The 26,492-nt window shown below is 35.6% G+C and overlaps 2 protein-coding genes across 4 annotated transcripts in view; both read right to left on the bottom strand.

Moving 5' to 3' along the window:
- Window positions 1-26,492, bottom strand: part of LOC139979944 (phosphoglycerate kinase-like) — a 45,881-nt gene that overhangs the window by 7,798 nt on the left and 11,591 nt on the right. The window lies entirely within an intron of this gene.
- Window positions 231-25,902, bottom strand: LOC139979961 (uncharacterized). 3 transcript variants are annotated; one of them, XM_071991231.1, is made up of 6 exons: window positions 21,923-25,902; window positions 20,748-20,882; window positions 14,984-15,037; window positions 4,246-4,679; window positions 2,821-3,036; window positions 231-2,014 (listed from the first exon to the last, which is right to left on the bottom strand). In XM_071991231.1, the coding sequence occupies exons 4-6, from the start codon at window positions 4,675-4,677 to the stop codon at window positions 1,730-1,732; spliced, it is 933 nt and encodes a 310-aa protein (XP_071847332.1). In that variant the 5' UTR covers window positions 4,678-4,679; window positions 14,984-15,037; window positions 20,748-20,882; window positions 21,923-25,902; the 3' UTR covers window positions 231-1,729. The 3 variants fall into 3 exon arrangements, with proteins under 3 accessions (XP_071847332.1, XP_071847331.1, XP_071847333.1); XM_071991230.1 differs by having other exon boundaries at window positions 21,013-25,902; XM_071991232.1 differs by having other exon boundaries at window positions 4,246-4,677; window positions 20,748-25,902.

Below are 26,492 nucleotides of genomic sequence, written 5' to 3' on the forward strand. Positions count from 1 at the left end.
CCTTTGGTGACCTCGGATCACATGATTGTAAGTTTGGAAATATTCCCCTATACCATTTGCATCTTGTCCCAAAATATCAACCGTGACACACCTTGGCACTGGGAGTTATTGCACTAAATGTCTGAAGATTAACTTTGACCTCATATAACTGAACCCACAAAGGTCACCTTGGGTCAACTCATGACATTTTTGATCGGTGTGACGTGAATATAGCATCAAACATAAACTAAGTCTTTGCCCATTTTCTCCCCCCAAAATTCTAGTGTTTTTTAACATTTATTGACCTTTGGTGACCTCGGATCACATGACCGTTAAGTTTGAAATATTACCCTATACCATTTGCAACTTGTCCAAAAATATCAATCTTGTCACACCTTGGAACTGGGAGTTATTGCACTAAATGTCTGAAAATTAACAGTTTTGACCCCTAATTGACTTTTGTTGACTTGGGTCACATAACTGTTATGTTTGGAAATGATCCCTTACCCCATTCAAAACTTTTCTCAAAATATGAACTGCATCAGAGTTTGCACCTGGAGTTATTGCAGGTTTAATGATTGGGGTTTTTGGACCATAATTGACCTTTGGCGACCTTTGTGGGCACCAAAAACGATTGGGATCTTCTTCTCACTATGGGTTATCCAGTCACCAAGTTTGATAATGATACATCATATTCTGTTGAGATATCGTGTACACAAGCCAAGCATCACATACACACACATGCCAAGTTGAATGCATAAAGTTGATAGCTTGGCAAAAGTCTACCCCTACTTCATTGACAACTTTGAAACCTGGGGGCTTTCCAAGTCTAAGGCCTCACTGAGCAATGCCTTAAAATGGTCTTATGCATGACTTTTTCCATGAAGTTGCATAGCTTTGTACATCTATATATGTTCTTCAGTTAATGATTATGAAATTTTCTCTGTTGAAAATCACACAATGAACAATACATCAAGTTTGGAAATAGATATGAGATAGACACTTTTTATGATTTTCTTGTTCATTTATTGAATGAAATGATACCAAACTACTACTGATTGCTGACAAAGTCTTGGAAATACAATACAAAGTTTCTTATGAGATAAACATTTAACTTTAAAATACTACATGACATTCTACATGTTCGTATGTTATTTCAGGTGAATAACAGCAACCAGCATCTGCTAATCACATCAAATGAAGTAAATAGGTTATTTATCATTTTGTGGTTTTTCTAGTTGTCTACATTAGGCCTACAGGCTATTACATATCTGTGTAGTGTTCTGATGCGTAATTTAGTGCTTCTGTAAAACATCCTAACAGATCAGCAAGCTGAAACAAGATTGAATAACTCCAAAGCCGAAATGCTTACTAATTGCTTTGTAAAGGTAGATTGTCAATTTGTGCGATATGTAAATGGTTTTATTGAACTATTATTGTCAATAACACTATGAACTAGAGCACCAATAGTGCAGAAACTTGAACAGTAGCAACAATCACCTCAAAATGGTCCCTAAATGGTGTTTTTCACCTAACATTCCTAAATAATCCTCACATGAAGGCAAGAGATTGATCACTATGATGAACTTTGATTAACTATTGACCTTAATTTCATGAACATTGCATAGGAAGCACTACCTAACAGACATTTCAACTAACTTTCTTCAACATCATCAATATATTATTGTATACAATTTGTTAATACACTATACTACACTAAATCATCATACTAAGATTATGAAATAGATATTTAAAGATTGGCCGTGCTGAGGTTGCCATTAATAGCCACTACTTTCCCAGCACATACTTTGATATTTATCGTGGCTGGAAGTACTTGCATTAGTCTATCTTCCATTGAAAGCGTTTCATCGAAGTACTCCTCACCAAGAGATGCAAGCATAGTGTTCATTATTTCCGCTGTTGCCTCATAAGTGTTGATGTCTTCATCTACTTGGCAAAGCAGCTGATAAGTTTCGTCTTCCACATCAAACGCTATAATGGTGAGTGGCATGTCCTCGTTTGGGGGTGTAGATATCTATTTAAAAAGAAAGGTTTTTGTATTATGATTCAGAAATCAGAAAAAGTTAGAGCACCAATCGTGCAGTAGCTTGTACAATAAGTTGTGTAATTACTGATAATTTTCTTCAATAGAAAAATCAGCATATATATATAACCAAGCAGAATTGAATTGAGAATAGGTCCTTATACTTGTCATAATCATTCCTTTATAGCCTTATAACATTTGACCCCTACAAGACATTTGACCTTTACTTCTTGAACTACCCCAAAAGGAATATAATCAACTTTCATCAACATCCATTTATTTCTGTGAAGTAGCATGTTGCTTCATGGATTTAAAGAGTGAACCTTAGATGATCTTTGACCACAAATTCTGGAAAATCATATGAAGCTATACTAAATTCTCACCAAACTCAATTTTTCCAAAACATTCTATGAAATTGCTGGAAGAAGCATTTTAAAGATTGTGAAGTATTTTCTACCTATCCCAGATGCACTGTTGGGAAAAGTGGTTAGAGGATAACCCCATTTTGGCCTATTAACCTTGCCCAGTGGGCCACAACTCTGCCCATGTTTAATAATTTGTGATAGAATGTTTAATAGCTGTAGCATCCTTCTAGCATATGTCACACAAAAAAGTTGTGAAGGATAGCACCATGCAGTTTGCATCTAAGCACTGTTAAAACAATTCAACAATTTCACTGGTTTAATCAATCTCAAATACTGATCGTGTTACTGTGTTCAGGCAAGTTGAACATGCATATATACCAGATAATGTACAAAAGCATGCCCATACATTAGGAGTAAGACCAATTACTTTACCTTTATTTTTGTCCTTGAAGTGGTGGAAACCTGCCTCTCGTTTTGGTATTCTGTTGTAACCACATTTTCAGCTGTCACAAAATCTCCCGGCTTCAATTGATGGGTGGCGAAATCCTTCCACAAGGACAGTTTTATGTTGTCAGTCTTGTCCTCGATTACTACGGTACGAACTTGCACATTTGAACCTCTGGCAAAAACTTGTCTTGGGGCTTCATCCTGTCAACAAAATAATGCAAATTTTTGTACTTGGAAATCCTAAAGTCAGTTGGAAGTTTAGTAAAGAGAACATATTTCAGTTCTGGTACAAAATGAAGTTTGATTGGTAGTATTTTGGAAGAAAAGTGATTATGGAAAGAACTAGGTCACAGAACTGTAAACATTTGTTGGTAATGGCAGGCTTCCATGTCAGTAAAATGGCCCCTTGTCACATGTTATAATTTAAACTGTGGTGATAGCTACAGTTCATTTCTGTCCATTTGCAATATAAATTTGACATCAAATGAAAGAAAAAAATCTTTTCAAGTGGTGGTTGACAGGGGGGTCTTTAAGGCTTAAGTGTTGGTGAGCATAGCAAATAGTAGCCAATTCATTAATCATTCATCCCTAGAACAATAGATCTAATTAGGACAATATAAAATAAAGTACGACTTCCACCTGATCAACTGCAAACAGATTAATGTTATCTAAATAATTCAACCATTCATCATTAATTTGATTTCAATAACAATATTTCCATTATAACAATTCCTTTGACCATAGAGATCATTCAACCAGTACAGCTTGTAAGAATAATTTTCCACATTCAAAGCCATTTTCTTGAAGACAGGCAAGGAATACTGTTTGAATCGTTAAGTCACCTATGCAATGTTCATCTACTAAATCTCTTTTTAGAATAATCTACAGGTTGTAACAAAAATATGTCTACCAATCTTCCATCATGCAAACCTTTGACAATCATGTAGTTTAGATTAGTTTTGTACATAAATGCACATCATTCAGTGGCATAGGAAGGTACTTATGAGTGGGGGGGCTGAAGACTGATGGCCGACCTGGGGGAGGGGTCTACGGGGAGGGTAAGATTTCTTTGCATTTCCAGGTGGCCTCAGATGCCATTTGGTGCAATATAGCACACTTCAACCAACCCACTCCATTTTGTATATTATTTTGCATTTTCACCTGGCCTTAGATGCAGTTTGGTGCCCCAAATGAGATTTTTTTCTCATTTGGAAATGAAAAAGGGGTTTTCTGACTTGCAAAGCGGGGGGGGGGCCGAATGATACTTTTGCCCCTCCATATTTTTCACTGGGGGACTGGCGCCCCCCCAGCCCCCCGGTTCCTACGCCCTTGACATCATTATTAGCTACCTTTTGATGGTGAGTACCTGTACAGAACAACATTGTAGGAATGAAGTGAGAAATTACTTACTCTTATAACTTTTCCTGTAATTGACTGCATTGATTTTATGGGTGATTTTTTCACAGTTGGAATATCTGAGGGTGGTGGAGTAGGCGGCCTCAGATAATTTACTGCCTCTCTCAAGACAGTGTCGTCAATAGCCATGGTCGGTGCCCGGTAGATTTTAGTTTTTGAGGTTATTATAATGGAATCCGGTTTTGTAATGTAGTTTTTTAGGATAACAGTAGCATTCTCTTTGACGTGTTCTGTTTTCGATACGTCAAATGTCACTGCTTTCATAAAACCTGTACTGTCACACAGTACAAAGTTTTGCATTTTTTTTTCCACACCATCCTTGTTGTAGGTTGTGGGCGGCAACATAGATGGCACGACACACTTCAATGGCAGTTCAAATGGTTGAGACTTCCCTCTCATCTCCTTGATCTTGGCTATGGTGATCATCTCTGTAAAGAATAGAGAATAATTGAAACGTAAAGATTTTGAATCACTCGATCTTAATCAAGTTTAAAAATCAATTTGGCCTATTTTGAAGTGAAATTATAGCTTCACACTAAAACGTGGAGTTACAGAATTTGAAGACTGACTTCATTAAACACTCAATGAGCACTAACAATAACTAGTGTTTTGTGTATATTAAGTTTTATTGTTAGCATCTTTTGCATTTAATCACCTTTAATTATACAAAAAGTGTCAACATTTCAAATGCACCTACAAACATTGACATTATGTCAGTTTAGGTTTATTTAAAAAAAAATCTTTTACATATCTGCTGATGCTCCTGGTTGCAAATTTGCAACCTATGTTCAGCAATTATTATACCATTATATATGTGTATGGTGCTTATGGCATGCTATTAATGAGGTCACAGGTATTTAGGACGAAATCTGCAATTGCAAGTTACAATATTCAAATTTGTTGTGGTGCTAGTTGTCTGAATTTTTATGTGTAAATAAGAGGGGGGGGGGAGATAACTGATAATGATGGTTATTAGTCATACTTTATAGGTGGATGGGCTATTAGGAGTAGAAAAATGTTATTGTTGTGGTGATCATGTCATGACCGTTAATGAAGTCACAGGTCAAAACAAATCTTACAATTGCAATAACTGTGCAATTGCATGATTGGATTTCTGCAATATTGTTAAGTTGCTATTGGTTGATAACTGACAAGTGCTTGTATATATGTGTTCAATTTTACAAAATGCATATTTATGAGGGACAGTGCTTATCATTATTTAGTTGAATATTTGTATGCACGATATCCACAACAAGGAAATGATTTCAACATACTTTGTGTGCACATGTCCCATGAGTGACCATATCATATATTTTTTAATGAGGTCATAGGGTCGAATATGAACATTTTCAAATAACTATAGGTGTCATACATAAGGTCATAGGTCATACTTGATTTGATGCTAGATAATAACTGACCACACAGATCATAATGATGTAATTGTAATGTTATGTTTATTATTACAGAGGTGTGTAGAGGAAGAGAAGTCTGATGCAATGCATGCAATCTGGATAAAGTCTTTGGTTATGATCCGACCAGTGTTTGATCCATTGATCATTTGACTGCATTTAAGCAAACACTACTGCTAGCTAACCAGTAGATGCACATATGCTTATAGATAGTAAACATAGTTAATGTAATATGCATTAATGGAGGTTTTGCAAGGAAATCCATGTTGGTTTGTGATCACTGTAATAGCTCTCAAGAACCCCACTACCAATTATTTTACTTGTAGGAATGTTTGTGTAGATATGATCTAAGCATGAGTTATAATCTGTTGTAGTAGTAAGTAGGAGTTGTTTGTAGTTGAAAGTTTTTGTTAATAGACAAAGAAGGCTGTTTTTGTCTGGTGTGTTTTGGAGCATGTCAACATTGAAATCACCAGTAATCAATGTTGGTTGTGAGTGATCTATGTGACCTAACAAGTTATTTAATGCACCTTGGAATTGCTGCATTGGCACTTTTTTAGACCTGTACACTACTGCAATTTGAAGACTGCCAGCAAGTGTTTTTTTTTTGGTAAGGGTAATTTCAACATTGTTTATATTCAGTGTTTGCTCCGACAATGTTGTGATATTATTCTTAGTGTAGATTACAGTGCCATATGGGGAGTTTGAGAGAGGAGCATGAGATGGGATGTTTTTGAATAGTGTAAATCCTGCAATGTACAGCTTATCATTTGTTATTGCTTCTGATAAATGGCATTCAGTGAAAAGTAGAATATCAGCAGATGTGATTGTGGTGTCAAGTACAATGTCAGAAATGTGTTTTCGTAATGATCTTGTATTTTGATGGATGATTGTGGTGTTGCTGTCAATTGGTTGGCTGTTGATCTTCAATAATCTTGTAGAACGAAGGTCTTTTACTTCCTTGACAACCTTTGGATCAACATTTATCTTTGCAGGGTTAAGATGAAGTACGTATAAGCCATTCAGGGAAGTGACTCTACTTAATGCAACATAGTGGATGTGACATTGTGATCTAGCACCTGACATATCAACAACTATCTCTTTCATTGTGTCTCCTTGACATCTATGGACTGTCTTTGCAGTTGCTGGTCTAATGGGAAATTGTTTTCTCATAACTTGTGCATTTTTGTTACGGCCAATTCTAAATTGTCGACCAACTTGAGATATTGGTGTCCATGATGGAGCAATCTTAGAATTATACAGTTCTTTTCTAGCATGCCGACAGGCTTTACCTACAGAAATGTCATCAAATTGTATCCAGATAATGTTAATATCATGTACATTCTCTACATACTTGATAATACCAGTGGCACCATTAATCATTCCATCTTCAACTGAAACATTGAGGCAGAGGTCAACTCTTTGATCAATACCCAAGGATAGTTCAGTGAATAATCCCATTGTCTTTTGAGGGTTGTTCGGTATGCAAGTCAGTATTTTTTGTTTGACTGTGTTTGGAATATCACCTACAACAACATCTTTTGATCTAACTTTGAATTTCAGAGTGTTGAGTTTGGAGAAAACTTGATCATTGTGTGCATTAACTTTCAGGTTTGTCTGATAAAGATGTATAGCATTTGATGGAACACTGTCAACTGTAAACTGTCTAGTGTTCAGCAGCTTTAAATCATCTTCTGTTTGATTGCCTTCTCTTAGTCGGTTTAAAAGTTTAGCAAAGCTCTGGTCATCCTTTTGTCTCATGATTTCAGTCAGTTCAAAGGCCCTAAAATGGTCTTTCCATAAATTAGATGCTAGTGGGCCATAATCATGAGTTAGATCATTAAATATCCATCCATCAAATACTGGCTTGAGTTGAAAAAGATCACCAACAGCAATAATGCTTACTCCTCCAAATGTTTTCTTACTACCCATTATTTGCTGGAGTCTTTTATCTATGTATGTAAGCATTCCATTACCAACCATAGATATCTCATCAATAAATATGATTTTCAAATTACGGAACTTCACTCGAAGTGAGTTCAGCTTGTCTGATGTTAATGCTTTATAATGGAATCCTTGACTAGCTGGAATGAGTAAAGCACTATGAATGGTACTGCCTTTAATACCATAAGCTGCTTTGCCTGTTGGTGCCATTAGAAGAATGTGAGTATCATCTGGATCACTTCCAGGCTGGCTAGAATAGTATTTCAAAAGTGCATTGTACAGAGCTTTCAATACTTGAGATTTTCCTACACCAGCTCCGCCAGTTAGAAACGTGTACATTGGTTCTTGTTTTGTTTTGCACCAATGCAGTACATAGTAGAAAAAGTCTTTCTGTTGTTTGTTGAGGCTGCGTACTAGACTTCTGTATTCAGAATCAGGCAAGCGAGGTTTTTGTAATTCTTCAATGTTTGCACTATTGACTGCAATCCCAATGTCTTGTCCAATATCATAAAATTCAGGTGATTCATTGGAAGGGATTTTCACTTGTTGTTTATCCTTTTCGTCTCGATGAGCCTTTTCCATATGTTCTGTATTTGGCGCTATCTCATCATACATCTCAGGGTCTTCATTTTCAATATCATCAATTGCCTGGTCAATGATATCTCCACTGTGGTTATATTCTGCTTCCTTGTCTTTAATCTTGGATTCGACCTGAAGGTATCGTTCTTGGTACGTATCACATGACTCTATGATCTTGTTTTCAGATCTCCAAGGACTAAACAACATAAGCTGTTCTCTGTAGTATTTTTCAGGGTCAGTTTCCTTGTTAAACCGAACATATCTGATGATCTTGGCTTTGTTTCTTTTCTTAAATTTCAATGCACCAACTGTGTAGTATTTGACCTCATCAGTACTTTGCATAATTTCAGTCATATTGAGGTCATCAGCATTATCATCTGAATCATAGTCATCGTTACCACTATCTTTGTTGAGAAGTTCAGTCATATGAGCATCATCATTATCATCATTGTTAGCACAATCGTTACTCTTGTTGTCACTACTAATATCATACCAAGCTGCAAAGTCTGCTAAGCAATAATGATGAAGTGCTTGAGGTCGGACAGCATACTTCCTGATAAGTCCCATACATTCAATATCTGTTGAGTTATCTGGCAACTGATGAATATATTTCAATGGTTTGATCAGGATTGTTCGATTTTCTGGTGGCGAGGTGTTCACGAACAGAAATTGCCTGGAGGCTTTCCTCAGTGACATTTGCAACACTAAATACACTGCTTCTTGAGCACTCATTTCAACATGATTTAGGAACTTGTTTCCAATGTGTCGAACTTGTTGTTTAATGTCCATGTTTCCTTCTCTTGCTTCTGTTGTTGCACGCTGCATAAGGTTACTCATACCTCTTTGTCCTTTGCTAATGTAAGATACAATATACATGGCACATGCATATGGGTCCAATATGTATTGGATGTCCATATTAGCTTTCCAAGTTTCCAGCAAAACTGAATTGTAACCATTAATTCTGACCTCTGATGGTGATCTTTTGAGAAAGATTTTGTCTGATGTTATGGATGAACGAATAGCAATAATGTAGTCCTTTTCTGTGGTTTCCAACTTTGCTAGCATATCTTCAAATGTGTCACTAATGTCTTCAGCAAGTTTCAAATCATCCATGTAAGCTTTTATGCACTTGTACAATTCTGTAATTTTGTCATTGCCTTTATCTTCCAATGGTGTTAGAATCATGGTTCTAGGCATTGGTGGGATAGGAAACCCAAAGCGGCAAACACCTTGTCTCTTTTTCCTGCATGTCTTTGCATGGCTGTGAGATTGCAAGTTAATACTTTGGTTGACTGTATCAGGAGGTTTGTTACATGTGACATATTGATCAATAAAGGATACAATATCCGTAGCTGCTGCATTCCCATATAAAGGTGCATCTTTAATCCAAACTAGCATGTGAATGTGTGGGGAACCTCTCTGTTGGAACTCTACTCTGTAGAAATGATCAATGATTTCACCAATTGGATGATATGAACTATACAGGAAATCATTCAGGAACCTGCGAAACACGTAATCAAAGTGTCGTGCACATGTAACAGGGTCACTCTTGATAAGATTAGACTTGTCATTCCAATTCATGTTTAGTAGTTCTTCATCTGTGAAATGTCTGTTATTAACTGTTCTTCCAAGGATTTTGAGTAGGTGAAGCCACCTTGTTTCAGCAGCAGAGAATGACAGAAACCATGTTGGGATTCCAAGTTGTCGAATCATCGCAAACAATTCTCTCTTGGACTTTTCCCAATAGGGAGGGGATCCTCGTAACGTTCGGAATACTCTAAATCCTTCATCTAGAGTCAAGATTTGATTGATACTTTCACTTGTTTTGAAATGCTTAGCAGTTAAGTTCTTTCCCTGTGTTTTCTTCTTTCGCATGCTAAGTGTAACTTTCTGCTGTATTTGGTTTATTTGTAGCTTCTTGGTTTTGTAGAATATGTTAGGGACAGATTTGGCAAATCGTCTGTCTTTGTGACGCAATTCCCACTTACATATTGTGCTATAGTGTACTTTATCTTTAGTATCACTTCTCGGCTGTCCACAAAACAATGTTGGGAAAGCAAGTATTTCTGAATTAGTGTCTTGAAACAAGCCCATAGGTCTATTTCCCTCACCTGGTGCTACACAATAAGCAAGTTGGTTTTGTTCATCAAATTCTGGTGTGAGCATAGTATCTAATGTACCTGTAGGTTGCATGTCATCATTTTGAGGTTCTGTCCAATCATCATCTGAATCTGGATCAATTTCATCTTTAGATTGAATTGAGGGAGTTAGTTGTGCTGGAAAATCCATGTTCTCTTTTGTGACAGATTGTTTTTGTGCAGGTTCTACGAATTCCTGCCAATCATCATCCATCTGCTGCAATGATTCATTCCATGTCTTATGAATTGTAACTCCTTCATCTCTATATAATTGACTGTTTGCAACAAGCCAATTTGCAGCATCAATTACTTTATTGGGCCTGACATTTTCATTTTGAACAGAGTGCTTATAGGAAAGTTTTCTTTTAAATTTGACAGGAATGGTCATGCTCTCGTCTATTCTGCATGGTAATGTCCTTATTGTACTTGATACATTACAAGCAACATTTACCACATTTCCTTTAACATTCAGTTGTCGTCCTTTAGGAAGTTCTCGTATTTGCATGAATGGTATTCGAAGGGCAACTAATCTCTCTTCCAGAGAATGTAGTTGCAACTCATTTGGGACAATGGTAAGTCTCATATTATTGTCTAAGCTTAATGGAGGTATCTTGTCAGATTTAATATATTCCTTACAAGTACCACATATCCAAACTTTGTTGTCAATAATGGAAGAATTGTGTAAAGCAATGCATTCAGTGGAGTTTCTAAGTGTGTGTCCGAAGTTAGTCACACTTTCTTTGTACCATAACTGTTCACAACAACAGCACACATATTCTGGACCAACTGCAATTGACTTCCAAAATATTTTTTGCAATTGTTGGATTGATGATGTATTCCTAGTTAATATCTTCTTTTGTTTTTCTTTGATTTCCTTTGATACATATTGTGGGTCTGTTCTAGCTTCTGCCATTCGTACTTTGTTTTTTTCTTTCTCTTGTATAGTGTATATTTTGATGCCACGGATAGTTTTCATTCGTTTGACATTTTGTTCTTTCTCATATTGAGAGTACTCGTCTTTTTGTCTTGTCTTTTTCATTCGTTTGATGTTTTGTTTCTTTTCAGTTTGACAATATTCTTTATTCTGTCTTGTCAGTTTCATTCGTTTCATGTTATGTTCCATTTCTGCTTGATAATATTCTTTTTTCTGTCTTGTCAGTTTCATTCGTTTGATGTTTTGTTTCTTTTCAGTTTGACAATATTCTTTATTCTGTCTTGTCAGTTTTATTCGTTTGATGTTTTGTTCCATTTCTGCTTGATAATATTCTTTTTTCTTTCTTGTCAGCTTCATTCGTTTGCTGTTTTGTATCTTTTCTGTTTGACAATATTCTTCCTTTTGTCTTGTCAGTTTCATTCGTTTCATGTTTTGTTTCTTTTCTGCTTGAGAATAGTTTCTATTTTGTCTTATCTCTTTCATCCTTTTACTGTTTTCATACTTTTCACAATGACTGTATGTGTTATGCTTTCTCTTGGATTTAATCCTTTTTGCATTCTTGGCTCTTTCTTCTTGTTTATATGACTGGTTATTTGTTCTTAACTTTTGCATACGTTTGACACTACCGGAGTTAGCATGGTTGTTGTCGTGATGCAATTCATATTTCTGTACATACTTTATTTTTTCATCTTTAAGCTTCTTCCACAAATGTTGCCTTTGTTGTTCCTCTTGTATCCGTTCTATAGATGTTTTAGGAGTTGAAGATTCAGGGTTATGTTTTACAAGGCAGAGATCAGTATTCTCAAAACCATATACAACATCATAATGATTACTATTTGTGTTTTCTAGATAAATTGCACGCTTCTTTCTATTCACATTGTCTGTGAAATTGCCAGAAGCTGGATATCGCAACCATTTCCATTGACTACCATATACAGCATATGTATATATGTCAGTTTGTAAAAGTTTGGCAGCAGCCATTATTTCAACTTCAGTAGACCATACTCCATCATTAGAAATATGAGTAGTCTGAATGTAGTCTTTCACAGAACACCATGAAGGCGGAAGGTGGCATTCCTCAATAGCTCGGACTACTACATGTCTTAAAATATGATAATTAGCTTCTGAATTTGTTATTAAGAATGACAAACTTCTAAAGAAGCAATTGCCATCACCTGTTATTTTCCAAACATTACATGGTTTTGAAGTATTAACATACAAAATCGGACTGTTGATTTGCGGCCAATTCAAATTACAACTGATATGGATATTTTGTGTATATTGTTTCAACAGGTCAATCTTTGAAATACTCCATTCATTATTAACTGGAAAGAAAGCAAATGCATCATGAGTCTGCACAGAGTGCAAATTAATATCAGTTAGTGCATCAGTGGAATGTTGGACTGTCACATCATCCATAATTTGGGTAGAGTTTGTGCCTGATTCACATTCTCGGTTAGTTCTGCTTTGTTGCATTTGTTGTTGATTTGCCTTTTTCCTTTGCTGGTAACTCCTTTTCTTTGTTTGTGGCATGACTGATGTTTCCTGTACCCTTACTATATAAGCCTACTTTAATATATTTTGTCTAATATGGCAATATTGAAATTGAAAATCTGATTGATATGCAACTTATACGGCTTGACTGATATACATGTTAATAGGCCAATTGATATGGGAGTTGATAATGTAATTGATATGCAAGTTGTTAGCAAGTTGAATGGTTGATTGATATGCAAGTTGAACAGCTGATTGTTATGTAAGTTGATTGTTTGATTGAAATGCAAGTTTTTTGGCTAATTGATGTGCAAGTGTAACGATATGCACGCTAACAAGTTGATTAATATGTGAAAAGCTAATTGATATGCAGGCTAAGTGATATGCAAGTTGACTGATTGATATATAAGTTGAATGGTTGATTAATATGCAAGTTGAAGAGCCGATTGATATGCTAGTTGATTGGTTGATTGACATGGAGTTGATTTGCTAGTTGATTCCCAAGTTGGGTGACTAATTGGTATGCCAGTTCAATGGTTAATTAGTTGATATGCAAGTTGATTGGTTGATTGATTGATATGCAAGTTGAATAGTTGATTGATATGGAAGTTAAAAAGCTGGTTGATATGCAAATTGATAGGCTGATTGATATGCAAGTTCATTAGTTGCTTGATATGTAAGTTGATTGGCTAATTGATGTGCAGGTGTATCCATATGCAAGCTATCAAGTTCATTAATATCTGACTTGCAAAGCTACTTGATATGCAGATTGTTTAAATTTTGTTAAGATTTGTTCAAATTGTATTCAAGTTTGTTCATAGATGTTCCAATTTTGTTCTAGTTCGTTAAATTTTGGTTAAAATTTGCATGTTTTAAATGAATTTTAAATTTTCTCCAAATTTGTTCAATGGTTGTTAAAGTTGTCAAGGTCATACAATTTGTTCAACCTTGTTCGTATTTCGCTCACGGTTTGTTCAATTTTGTTCTAATATTGTTCACATTTGGTTCAATTTTATTTAAATTGTTCACGGTTATTCAAATTTGGTTCAAGTTTGTTCAAATTTAGTTCACAGTTGTTCAAAGTTGGAGAAATATTTTGAAGAAATCTCAAAATATGTTCAAGTTTGTTCAAATTTTGTTAAGATTTGTTCAAATTGTGTTCAAGTTTGTTCACGATTGTTCAAATTTCGTTCTGGTTTGTTAAATATTTGTTAAATTTGCAAGGTTAATCAAATTTGGCTTCAGTTTCATCAATTTTGTTCCACTTTTAGAAGAAATATCATCAATTTTGTTCCACTTTTTAAAGAAGTATAAAAGTTCAAATTGTTAGTTCCAATGTTTGTTCAAATTTGGTTCAAGTTGAATGGTTGATTAATATGCAAGTTGAAAAGCTGATTGACATAGAAGTTGATTGGTTGATTGATATGCAAATTGAATTGCTGATTGATACCCAAGTTGATCAGCTAATTGGTATGCCAGATCAATGGCTAATTAGTTGATATGCAAGTTGATTGGTTGATATGCAAGTTGAATAGTTGATTGATATGCACGTTGAAAAGCTGGTTGATATGCAAGTTGATAGGCTGATTGATATGCAAGTTCATTGGTTGCTTGATATATAAGTTAAGACTAATTGATATGCAGGGTAAGTGATATGCAAGTTCATTGGCTGATTAATATGCAAGTTGATAGGCTGATTGATATGCAGGCTGAATAAATATACAGGCCAATTGATATGCAAGTTGATTGGTTGATTGATATGTAAATTGAAAAGCTGGTTGATATACAAGTTGATAGGCTGATTGATATGCAAGTTGATTGGTTGCTTGATGTGTAAGTTGAGTGGCTAATTGATATATGTGATATATAGTTGATTAACATGCAAGCTAATTGATATGCAAGATCAAAAGTTGATTGATATGTTAGAACAAAAGATGATTGATATGCAAGTAGATAAGTTGATTGATATGCAGGTTGTCTGAATAATTGATATTCAGGCAAATTGATGTAAAAGTTGATTGGTTGATTAATGTACAAGCTAAGTTGATGCAAATTCGCAGAATGGTTGACAATAAGACTAAGTAAGTTTGTAGTATGACTAGAGTTCTTATGCCAAAGAGAAAGAGTAACAAATAACACAAAGTGAATAGGGGGCAATAATAATGATTGATTGAAACTAAACTAAACTTACTACAGAGCAAAATGCTGGTTGATAATATTGTAAGACTGATTACCTTATAGGAAGTGGGCCAAGAGTGCAAATACAACCAGGAAGTCCAACAGGAAACCTGAAAAGAAAAGAAGGAAGCAATTTTGAATATTTGCCATGAATATATATCAGTTTATGGCAATTCTCTAGCCCTATTGTTATATTTACCATAGATTACAAGTAAGTGATCAAATGAAGTATTACCAGACTCGTTGTTAAACAGCGATGTAATCATGTAATTTTTTATGGCAATAAATTGTTTAATGGTGTTAAATCAATTCTGAAACTGTTGAAATGCAACTGAAATTGTGGATAACAGATTTATCGTACAAAGTTTTGAAAGAAATCGTAAATTACTTGGCAAAGTAATCCCTAGTAGCCTTACTTGTGTTCAATTGTTAGACAGCATAGAGGGCTTGGTTGATGTGATCAGAAGAACTGTCAATATCTCTTTTCACTTCCACATATTTGGGAAGTATTTTCACAATAAACACCCATGCTCTATTTTATTTCTACTGTAAATGCTTGATTTTAAGTAGTTGAGCAACAGTTTGAATTATTGTGGACTGCAAAAGTTCATTTGTTTGTAGGTATATTAGTCATTTCGAAATTCAATCAATTGTATCAGTTTACCCAAAATAAAGCACATTGATGGTTATTAGAAGTTCAAATTATTGTGGATGTCACATTTTGTGATTTGTTTGTTTTTAGAAACTGAAACAAACCCTCTATACCCCTTCAAAGAGGCATGCACTAATTGTGTCAGTTTACATTTGCAGAAACCAGGTAGCAAATAAATTAAAAAAAGTGTTATCCATAATGACAGTATTGAACCATACTTGTGTAGACCTGCCAAAAATATATACAGCCTACATGATATATGACAATGCATGCCAAGAAAATTGGGTCTTTTGAAGGTCCAGAATAATTAATAATTAGGAATGAATTAGTACAGAAGGGGACGGAATATAACAGAAGCGGATGGCAACCTTCAGCCATCCTCATTTTGTCCCCTTAACTTTGGGAAGCTGGATTTAAGACCTAAAATAAGCAGTAGTTACAGTAGAAGCGATGTTGTAGCTGTGCTCAGTGTTGTGTATAAGGCTATACTGTGTTACATTGATTTCAATAAGGTAAGAGTGGTACTGGAGTACCTTACCATTCTTAGACCTGTGAGGGTTAATTACAACTAGCAGGCGTATTTGTATGTAATAATCGTTGCATCAATAACCATATAAAAACATGCCAGTAAATTCTGTTGATAGCCGTAGACTATGCTGAGGGGAAGCCATATGGAGAATTCAGCTGTAAATTAATTGTTAGGGACCTATTGGGGGTGGGAGAGGGGTGGGGATGAGCCCACAGGGTAGGATGAACAGGGGACTGGGAGACTGCGCCCTGAGTATGTATGCTAAGAGAGGCTCTGACATCTGATGCTGGCGCCGCCAATGGTGGGAAGGAATAATAAGCATGAAACCAAATATTTAAAGCAGTGGGATGGGGCACATGTAAAAATTATCATCTTGTGATTTTTTCATTGATTTACAGCTCATTTTGTCAGTGCAGGTTTAGCTTGCTGGATTATTTTCCCTGTTCCAATTTTTTTTGCTGAATGTCAAGATGGACTGGCAATATGTTTATTTAAAGTCTTTGGTAAACTCAGGCAGAATTCTAAGCCTGACCTCCCAGCTGGTTGACAGCCTTAAAAAAAGAGATCTTTTCTCTTTTTTTCTTTTCCCTAATCAAAATCCCTAAGGTCAAATCTGTGTCACTTTTGATATTTATTTGGGTCATTAGCAGCACTATAGTTTGAAGCAAATACACAGTTCAGAGGGTCTACTAAATAAAGTTGATTGATTACACAAGCCACTGTAGGTATAGTGACACATTTAATGTCTGATATCTATCCACTGTCAGTTGATTCAGTTCATTGGAAAAATTATCATACATATCATTTATCATTAAATACCATTTTTAGTTTATACCCTAGTCTCCAGACAATAGAAGCTGCCAGGGCAAAATACCTTTGGAGATGGTAGAGGGTCAATCATTCAAGCCTACAGGCAATGTTAAAAGCTTAATTAAGATTCCCTATTATATTATATGACTGACTAAAAATGAGTTAATTACAGTGTATTAAGAAGTAGAGTAAGTATTCTGATTTCTCCAAGGATGCAATTTCCAAAAAATGGAATGGTAAAGTGAAAATTAACACCAGGTTTCCTTCATCAGTTCATTGAATTTCAGCAAGAAACATTGAATTTGATTTTAATTCATAATCAAGTGTATGATTTGAGTCACTTAATTTTCATACAAATTAGTTGAATAATTTTTTAGAGGGGTACATGTGTTAACATTTTTCTACAGTGATCGTGTGTAATTTGGTGGAATCAGTTAATTCCAATAATTACATTGTTGGAATTTTAAACCTGATTCTAGAATTTTTATGAGTACCAGATCCGAGTGGGGGGTTGAAAGGGCAAGGGAAAAATTCTGAGGGGAGAAATAACCCCCTCCCCCTATAGCGCCACCACTGTATGTAACTATTTCCATGGATAAAGAAGTTAAGTCATGTCCTCGGTACCCTGTGTGTGTGAAACATCTAGGTGCTATGTCAGAGGAGCTATATATATAGCCTATATATATTATTAAGTGGAAAATGGAAAGGATATAAGTTTACATTGGAGCTTGGTAGTACGTCATGTTTACCTTGTCTGTGGTTAAGTATCAAATTCATAATGTCACCATAAAATTCATATATTTACTATAGGTGATCTGTCAAAAATTGATACAAACATTCAAATAACCAAAGAAAGTACAGTAATACCAGTCAAAAGTCACCCAGATGCAGGTCAACTATTGGATTGCAATAGCTAACTCCCAACCTTAATGTCCAACCATGCATGCATTTTATCAGTCATCACTGCTGATAATAATCTGAAGTGGAGACTGCTGCTTGACCTCTCAAGTACAAAAGTTAGCAAATTGTCCAAAAGCCAAGTTCAATATTTGGATAAAGCATGAGGTTTTTCACCAGTAGCAACACCAGCCTAAGTAAACCAGGAAGGAGTTTGGGGGGGGGAGGGAGAGAAAGGGGCAACGGGAGACAAAATAGATTTTTGGGAGGTGTATCGTGTATCAAATGGGGACGACTGTTAAATATCTAACCTTTGAAAATACTGCAATTTGAAACCTGATTAGAGAAATTTTAATGAGTACCAGATCTGAGTGGGATTGGGGGGTGGGTTGAAAAGGGCAGGGGTAAAAAATCTGAGGGGACAAAGGACCTCTCTTCCTAGAGGCTGATGTGATTTTCTGTGCACGTATTGATTGGTTTACGATTTAATTTGTTATCTAGAAAAGAAGGTAACTTTTCACTGCAAGGTGCCTTATACACTTATTTTGTTAATACTCTTACTGAACAGACTTTGATTTCACAGTATTCAAGTTATTCACTTTCAGTGTAATATAAAATCATACTGGGACAATGAACTTTAAAATAACATGTCCTAAATAACGTGTACCTACTATACACATCTGAGGCATCAGGGCCGGATCTGGGGGGGGAGCTGAAGGTTGTACGCCGCCCCCTATTTTTTGCAGAGCAATGTATTTTTGGCCAAATTAAATTTGACTTCAAATGATGCTAAATGTTGCACTGGATTGCACCTAAGGGTACTTAACTATTCAAAAATTTCACCAAAGGTAGCGGGACCCCCCTCTCTTAGACCCCTCCCCTAGGACTGCAATCACTGGAGGCCACGCCCCACTTTTCCAGAAACCTGGATCCTGGCCCTTGCATGATTTGTTAATGTTCAAAGATTTGTATAATTGCCAGCTAATATGTCAGATTAAGTTTATACATTTCGTTAGACAGGTTTATGTTTTTCTACCGAAACCTCTAAACCTAAACCTCGCCTGTAGATGTATCTTCTTTTTGGTTCTTACATCATCAATGGTAATGAAGTTGCAGATTTAGCAATAACAATCTTAATATTGCATGATATGCTGCCTCGGTAGATTTTTTTGGTGCCAATAACATTAGTCAGGTCATGGGGTCAAACATCCACATTTTAAAATTGTAATAACTGTGCAATTGAAAATAAGAAATTATTCGAATTTGACTTAATACCAAATGAGCAGATGATTGATTATGATCATTTTTGGCCCAATTGTTAACAGCTAAGGTCATAATTATAGAGCCACCCAAAGCCTTTCTATACCAGTTATATAGGAATATGGATAACTGATCAGATTGTTTGTTCAATTGATTGTTGAGAAAATTAAAGGGGTGAGTTTGGGGATATGGCTAATCTATAAACGTGGTCATTAGATAAGTCATGGTGTACTAGATCATGCGTAATATGTTTAGTTCTTATATCATCTATATTATGGCCCCTAGAATCAAACATCAAATTGTTAGAAATTGCATATTTGCTATGTTAAGTATTAAAGTTGCCTACAAGTCCATAATTTAATTGGCAGAATTTGATGTTGTTGAATAAAAGGGTTTATGTTGGTGAGAGAACCAGATCCTAATCTGCCGCACAATGTAAAACATAGCCAGCTTGGTGACCATACAGTAGTTAATCTTAACATGGTTATTTTGCAGAGACCACTGGTTTAAAGTAAAATGAACATGAATGTTCTGCTTAAACTTTGGAATTTTAAATGTGGAACATTTATATCATTGCCAATAACTGATATATTTGAGAGTACATAATTGCTACTGACACATTTGTGAGGTTGTATTGAAGATGAAATAAGAATATCAAGTTACAATATTGCTATCCCCGTATTATTTATACTCGTACTGTAAACTTGCTAAGCTTCTTGAAATCCCTGATTAAATACTAATTGTTTTCATACAATATTTAGAAAAGATACAGACCTCAGAATAGCAGTGTGACATAATACAGGTAATAGTAGTCACTTGTTTAATAATTGTACAGACCTGCAGCTACACTACAACCTGAGTACAAGCCTGTATCCTTTGGATACATGTCTCCTGTGTGATTAGCCATAAACATTTTGGATAAATTGTATTAACTATCATGTTTGTTTTTTATTAACTACTTGACTTTGAGTATGATACTGGTTACATATCTATGTTCCGACGTCTCTATATGTTCCGACAATACAAAATAATTTTTGGACTATACTTTTTTTTACCAACATTTTTTCGGACCCAGTTTTTTCAGACCAAAATTTTGTTTGACCAACATGTTTTTCAGACATTTTTTCGGTCCAAAATTGTTGTGGACCAAAATATTTTCTTTATACTACAATTTTTTTACCAACAATTTTCGGTCCAAATTTTCAGTACCCACATCTTTTTGGACCAACATATTTTCGGACCAAATTTTTTTGGACCAACATTTCGGAGCAAATTATTTTGGACCAACATGATTTCGGACCAAATTATTTTGGACCAACATGATTTCGGACCAAATTTTTGAAAGGAATTGGTCCGATGAAAATGGGGGTACATATAAAAATTGAGTCCCCAAAAAAAATTTGGTCTCAAAAAATTTACTCCCAAAAACATAGGGATGTCACCATGATAATAACCTACATACTACTTATAGATTAAAAGCTACAGTAGGAGTACTTTAGACTGAGTAGGCTGTTAACAAGTAATATCAATACTAGATAGCAATAGTACTTGACCAGCTGGTTATACTTCAAAGTTTGTTTTTTCACAAAAGTAAACTGATCATAATTCCATTACATACTTAGAAGTATCCGGTAATACATTTACAATATTAAATGCAAAACAAAGGTATTACCTTACTGCAGCGACGCTAAACAAGTTGAAGCATGAAGTTGAAATGAAGTTAAGTGGACTGTCGATTGTCCCGTGGACTGTACTGAAGGCTGTATTATCAGTCTGTGTCACTTTCTGAAGTCAGCAGAATAAATTCCTGAAATTGAAATTCAATTACGATTTTCTTTAACACTGATCAAAAAAGGCATAATCAACAGCTATAAGACTCAGTCTGACTAAGAGTAAGAAAGTAAAATTGAACAAAATGTTCATGTTGGAAGAGCTACCTGAATGCAGTGCTATGCCTATGTGTTGCCGGGTATGACGGGTGGATGTGCCCTCTCCAGAAACATTGTGCCTCCTCCCCCCAGATGAGATGTGGAGTGTTAAAAAAAGTATTCAAACCAAAATTTCTTAAACAATAAATTATTTAAAGTTGCAAAATATAGCACAAGATTGCATCTAAGGACCCTTAATTTATCAAAAATTTATCAAAAAAAAGGATTAATTGCTATTTTTTGTATAATTTTTTATCTGTCTCAATTAAAAACGTAATTCCAGACAGATTAATAACCCCCAAAAATAAGGCAATTCTTGAACGTAAAGTTACTTCAAGTTTCAAATATAGCACCAGATTGAATCTAGAACCCTTAATTTATAAAAAAAATATCTAAAAAGTGAAAGGATTAATTTCCATATTTCTTCTTTTATCTGTCTCAATTAAGACAAAACTTCAGACAGAATAACCCATAAATAACACAATTCTTGAACATAACTCATAATTGAAAGTTCTTGAAGCCTAACTGTATTCATTATGAAAAAAATAGAAAAGAATTGTTTACATGCTCCATGGAACAGTATGGTAGTTGCATACTTCTAGACTAACCTAGTACTAATATTACTAGTAAACTAGACTAGACAGTTCTAAAAACTTGTAAATTGGTTGAATATACTGGCCCTGGTTCCTGCCAACACTGTATTACTAGAAATTACAAATTAAAACTTGAACTGAAAGCCTAACTATTATTATGAAAGGATTTTAAACCTAATAGTACTAGGCTAGCATACTTGACTAGCTGGATATACTTCAAAGTTTGTTTAGTCACAAATCCTGATTCCATTTCAAACTTATCCAGTATCCAGTAATAAATTTACATTAATATACATTTATATTAAATGCAAAACAAAGGTACATACCTTACTGCAGTGAAACAGAACAAGTTGAAGTTGAATTGAAGTATTAACAAAGTACTTGAAGAAGACTGTCCTCTAAGCTGAATGCTGGGTTATAGATGTAGTATTGTTGAGTCTGGCTCTTTCTGAAGTTAGCAGCAGAGTGATCACCTGTTGTTTGATACTACTTTGTAAGTACTACTTACTAACTCCCAATCAGGTCACCCAGGGGATTTGGTAGTTAGAACTCCCTGGTAGTAGGGACACCAGCATCTTCTCACTCAACACAGACTCAAATTTAAAACCCAAGCACTCTATCATTAGACTCCTTATAATTGATGATAATAGTTTCTGCATTATACCCTATCAAAGGGTCAAGTTGGTCCAGTACACAATCAAGATGGATGTTTGTATAAAACATCTGTGAAAGTATGATTAATGATTATGGGAAAGTTGAGTATTTCATGTCCCTTTAAGGGGGGAGGGATAATATATTGGCCTGTAGTATGGAACTTCATTGGAGGTGTAACAAAAGGAAATATTTTTACTGACCATGTTTATATGCATAGGTATTGCAACTGTTATCATGTGCCCCCATTTGTTTCACAACTCGTCCCAATACATCAGCCATGTTGGACTTTGTCAATTAAAAAATTAACATCAGTGGGCATTTTTCTGTCAATTAATAAATTAACATATAAGTGGGCATTGTTTGCCCATTAGTGACCTTAAATGACCTGACAGTTTTTATCAAAAATGTTCCCCTCGATGATGTGCATTCTATCCTAAAATTGTTATGTGCTCTAATATACACACACAATGTTATTGCTAAAAAGGTATTAAAACTAGCCTTTGGAACCTCATAACTTGAGAACCTGGTGTCCGATTAAAGCAGGAGTTGGTTTCCTCTACATACAGTAGCACACAAAGCTGTATCTCATATCAACGTATTGACAAACTTCTTTTCTTTGCCCCCTTTTCCAATGAAAATGAGCTTATTTTTCAAGATTTGTCCTTTTAACCTCATAGTAGGATGTAGTTTTACACACTGATTCAAAAAAGTCAACATGACAAGTCTGTACGACCATCCTAACCACATGTGCTTATTAAAACTAAACAAAACCTTTAACCTCTGATAATTTCGCACAGAAATGTCACACAGGGGTCAACGCATGAACAATATTGATCAAAAGGTACCTTTCAGACCCAAACATGGCTACGAAATTTGTAATAACCAAAGGAACCAATGTAGGACACCTGAGGTCAAACATCACACAAATACAGGTCGACTATTGGATTACAACTGTACTTATTAAAATAAAAAAATGGTCTCTTATAACTCCGCACACACGAAAGTCGCACAGAGGTCAACCTGGGACAATTTTGATCGGAAGGTACCTTTGAGATCCGATTATGGACACGAAAATTCAAATAACCAAAGAAACTGATATAGGTCATCGGAGGTCAAAGGTCACCAACATGCTAGTCAACTAATGGATTACAATAGCGTAACTCCCAACCTTGCAGATATTTTGTCTCAATTTATTGCAAAATTACTAACTAGTTTTTGACCCCTAATTGCCTTTGTTGAACTTGGATCATATGACTGTTATGTTTGGAAACGATCCCTTACCCCATTCACAACTTGTCCTAAAATAACCATGTCGGACCCTGTCAGTGGGATTTCTTTTTTATTCTTTGCCCATTTTCTCCCCCAAAATACTAGTTTTTTAACATTAATTGACCTTTGGTAACGTTGCATCACATGACCGTTAAGTATGAAAATATTCCCCTATACCATTTACAACTTCTCAAGAATATCAACCCTGTCACACCTTGAAACTGGGAGTTATTGCATTAAATGTCTGAAAATTAACTTTAACCTCGTATAACTTCGCACACGAAGGTCACACGGGTGTCAACCCATTGACATTTTTGATCAAAAGGTACCTTTGATATCCAAATCAAGCATCAAAACCAAACATTTCCTTTTTTGCCCGTTTCCTCCCAAAATAAGCACATTTTTTCTAATGTGACCTTTGACCTTTTGACCTTGGTTTCAGATGTAGTTTTATCTCCTGATTCCAAAAACAACACTACAAATCTGTACAGCCATCTTAACTCCGCCCGAAAACTTTGACCCCATATAACTTCCAATACAAGGTCACACAAAGGTCAACCTATTGACATTTATGATCAGAAGGTACCTTTAACATCTGAAAATAGCATTAAAACTGTGAAAGTTATCGCAAAAATACTAGTTTTTTATCATTAATTGACCTTTGGTGACCTCGGATCACATGACTGTTAACTTTGATAATATTCCCCTATACCATTTGCAACTTGTCCAAAAATATCAACCGTGTCACACCTTGGAACTGGGAGTTATTGCATTAAATGTCTGAAAATTAACATTGACATCATATAACTTCGCACACAAAGGTCACACTGGGGTCAACCTATTGACATTTATGATCAAAAGGTACCTTTGACATCTGAAAATGGCATCAAAACTGTAAAAATCCCCAAAAACACGTAAAGGTCACCGGAGGTCAAGTTGAGGTCAAGGGTCACCCAGATGCGGGTCGACAATTGGATTACATTGACGCAACTCCCAACCCTAACAGACAAATTGTTCTCAAGTTATCGCAAAAATACTAGTTTTTTATCATTAATTGACCTTTGGTGACCTCGGATCACATGACCGTTAAGTTTGAAAATATACCCCTTTACCATTTGCAACTTGTCCCAAAATATCAACCGTGTAACACCTTGGCACTGGGAGTTATTGCACTAAATGTCTGAAGATTAACTTTGACCTCATATAACTGAACCCACAAAGGTCACCTTGGGTCAACCCATGACATTTTTGATTGGTGAGACCTAAATAGAGCATCAAACTATACAAATTCAAACATTTTTTTCTTTGCCCATTTTTTCCTCCCAAAATACTAGTTTTTTAACATTAATTGACCTTTGGTGACCTCGGATCACATGACCGTTATGTTTGAAAATATTCCCCTATACCATTTGCAACTTGTCTAAAAATATCAACCATGTCACACCTTGAAACTGGGAGTTATTGCATTAAATGTCTGAAAATTAACTTTGACCTCGTATAACTTCGCACACCAAGGTCACACGGGTGTCAACCAATTGACATTTTTGATCGGAAGGTACCTTTGGTATCCAAATCTAGCATCAAAACCAAACATTTTCTTTTTTGCTCGTTTCCTCCCAAAATAAGCACATTTTTTCTAATGTGACCTTTGACCTTTTGACCTTGGTTTCAAAAGTAGTTTAATATCCTGATTCCAAAAAACAAAACGACAAGTCTGTACAACAATCCTAACTCCAACCGAAAAACTTTGACCCCATATAACTTTGCACATAAAGGTCACACGGGGTCAACCTATTGACATTTATGATCAAAAGGTACCTTTGACATCTGAAAATGGCATCAAAACTGTAAAAATCCCCAAAAACACGTAAAGGTCACCGGAGGTCAAATTGAGGTCAAGGGTCACCCGGATGCGGGTCGACAAATGGATTACATTGAAGCAACTCCCAACCCTAACAGACATTTCGTTCTCGAGTTATCGCAAAAATACTAGTTTTTTATCATTAATTGACCTTTGTTGACCTTGGATCACATTACCATTATGTTTGGAAATGATCCCTTACCCCATTCACAACTACTTCCAAAATATCAAACATGTCTGACCCTGTCAATGGGAGTTATTGCTGTTTTTAATATATTGGTTTTTGGCATCTAACTGACCTTTGGTGACCTTTGCGGGCACCAAAAACAATAGGGATCTTCCTCTTACTATGGGCTATCCACCCAACAAGTTTGATCATGATGCATCACTTCCTTATTGAGATATCGTGTACACAAGCCAAGCGTCACATACACACACACACACATACACACACACACACACACACACGCCAAGTTGAACGCATAGGTTCCTTGCTTTGCAAAAAGCAAGGAACCAAAAACCATGGTACCTTGCACACAGTGTAACCCTAGTTTCATATTCGATACAATCCAGAAAGTAGCAACAGGGAAAGGATTTCAAGAGAATCTTGTCCTGACATCACTGGCTTGAATCCCATTCTAGATGAACAAATTTCTCTGCTCTTTTCAAATTTGTTTAATATAATCTGCCAGTCAGCTTTCTATTGTTCATTTGTTTTTTTAGAGTCATTGTATTAGTCACATGATACCTGTTTAATCATGTGATACCTGTTTTAGTCATGTGATACCTAAATGTTTGGCAAAGGCCACAAGGCAGCAAGAATATATGAATGTACACTTGGCAGTCTGCCAGATATCAACTGACATGACAAACTCACGACAGAGGAAAATTAATATGGAGACGAATGATGACGTAAACGGCTAAAGAAAGATATATGGAATTGCAACCAGACAAAGACCATAGTTCTGCATATTTACTCATTTATAGTAGTATGTAATTTTAAATATTACTTTTTGGACAACACATACTATACCACGGTTGAAAAAAACATTTGGAAAAATACTGAAGCACAGACCCGTCAACTCTCCCGGTTTTACCGGGAGACGCCCGGT

The sequence above is a fragment of the Apostichopus japonicus genome, chromosome 14 (genome assembly GCF_037975245.1).
Source record: "Apostichopus japonicus isolate 1M-3 chromosome 14, ASM3797524v1, whole genome shotgun sequence".
In the NCBI taxonomy this organism is placed as follows: domain Eukaryota; kingdom Metazoa; phylum Echinodermata; class Holothuroidea; order Aspidochirotida; family Stichopodidae; genus Apostichopus; species Apostichopus japonicus.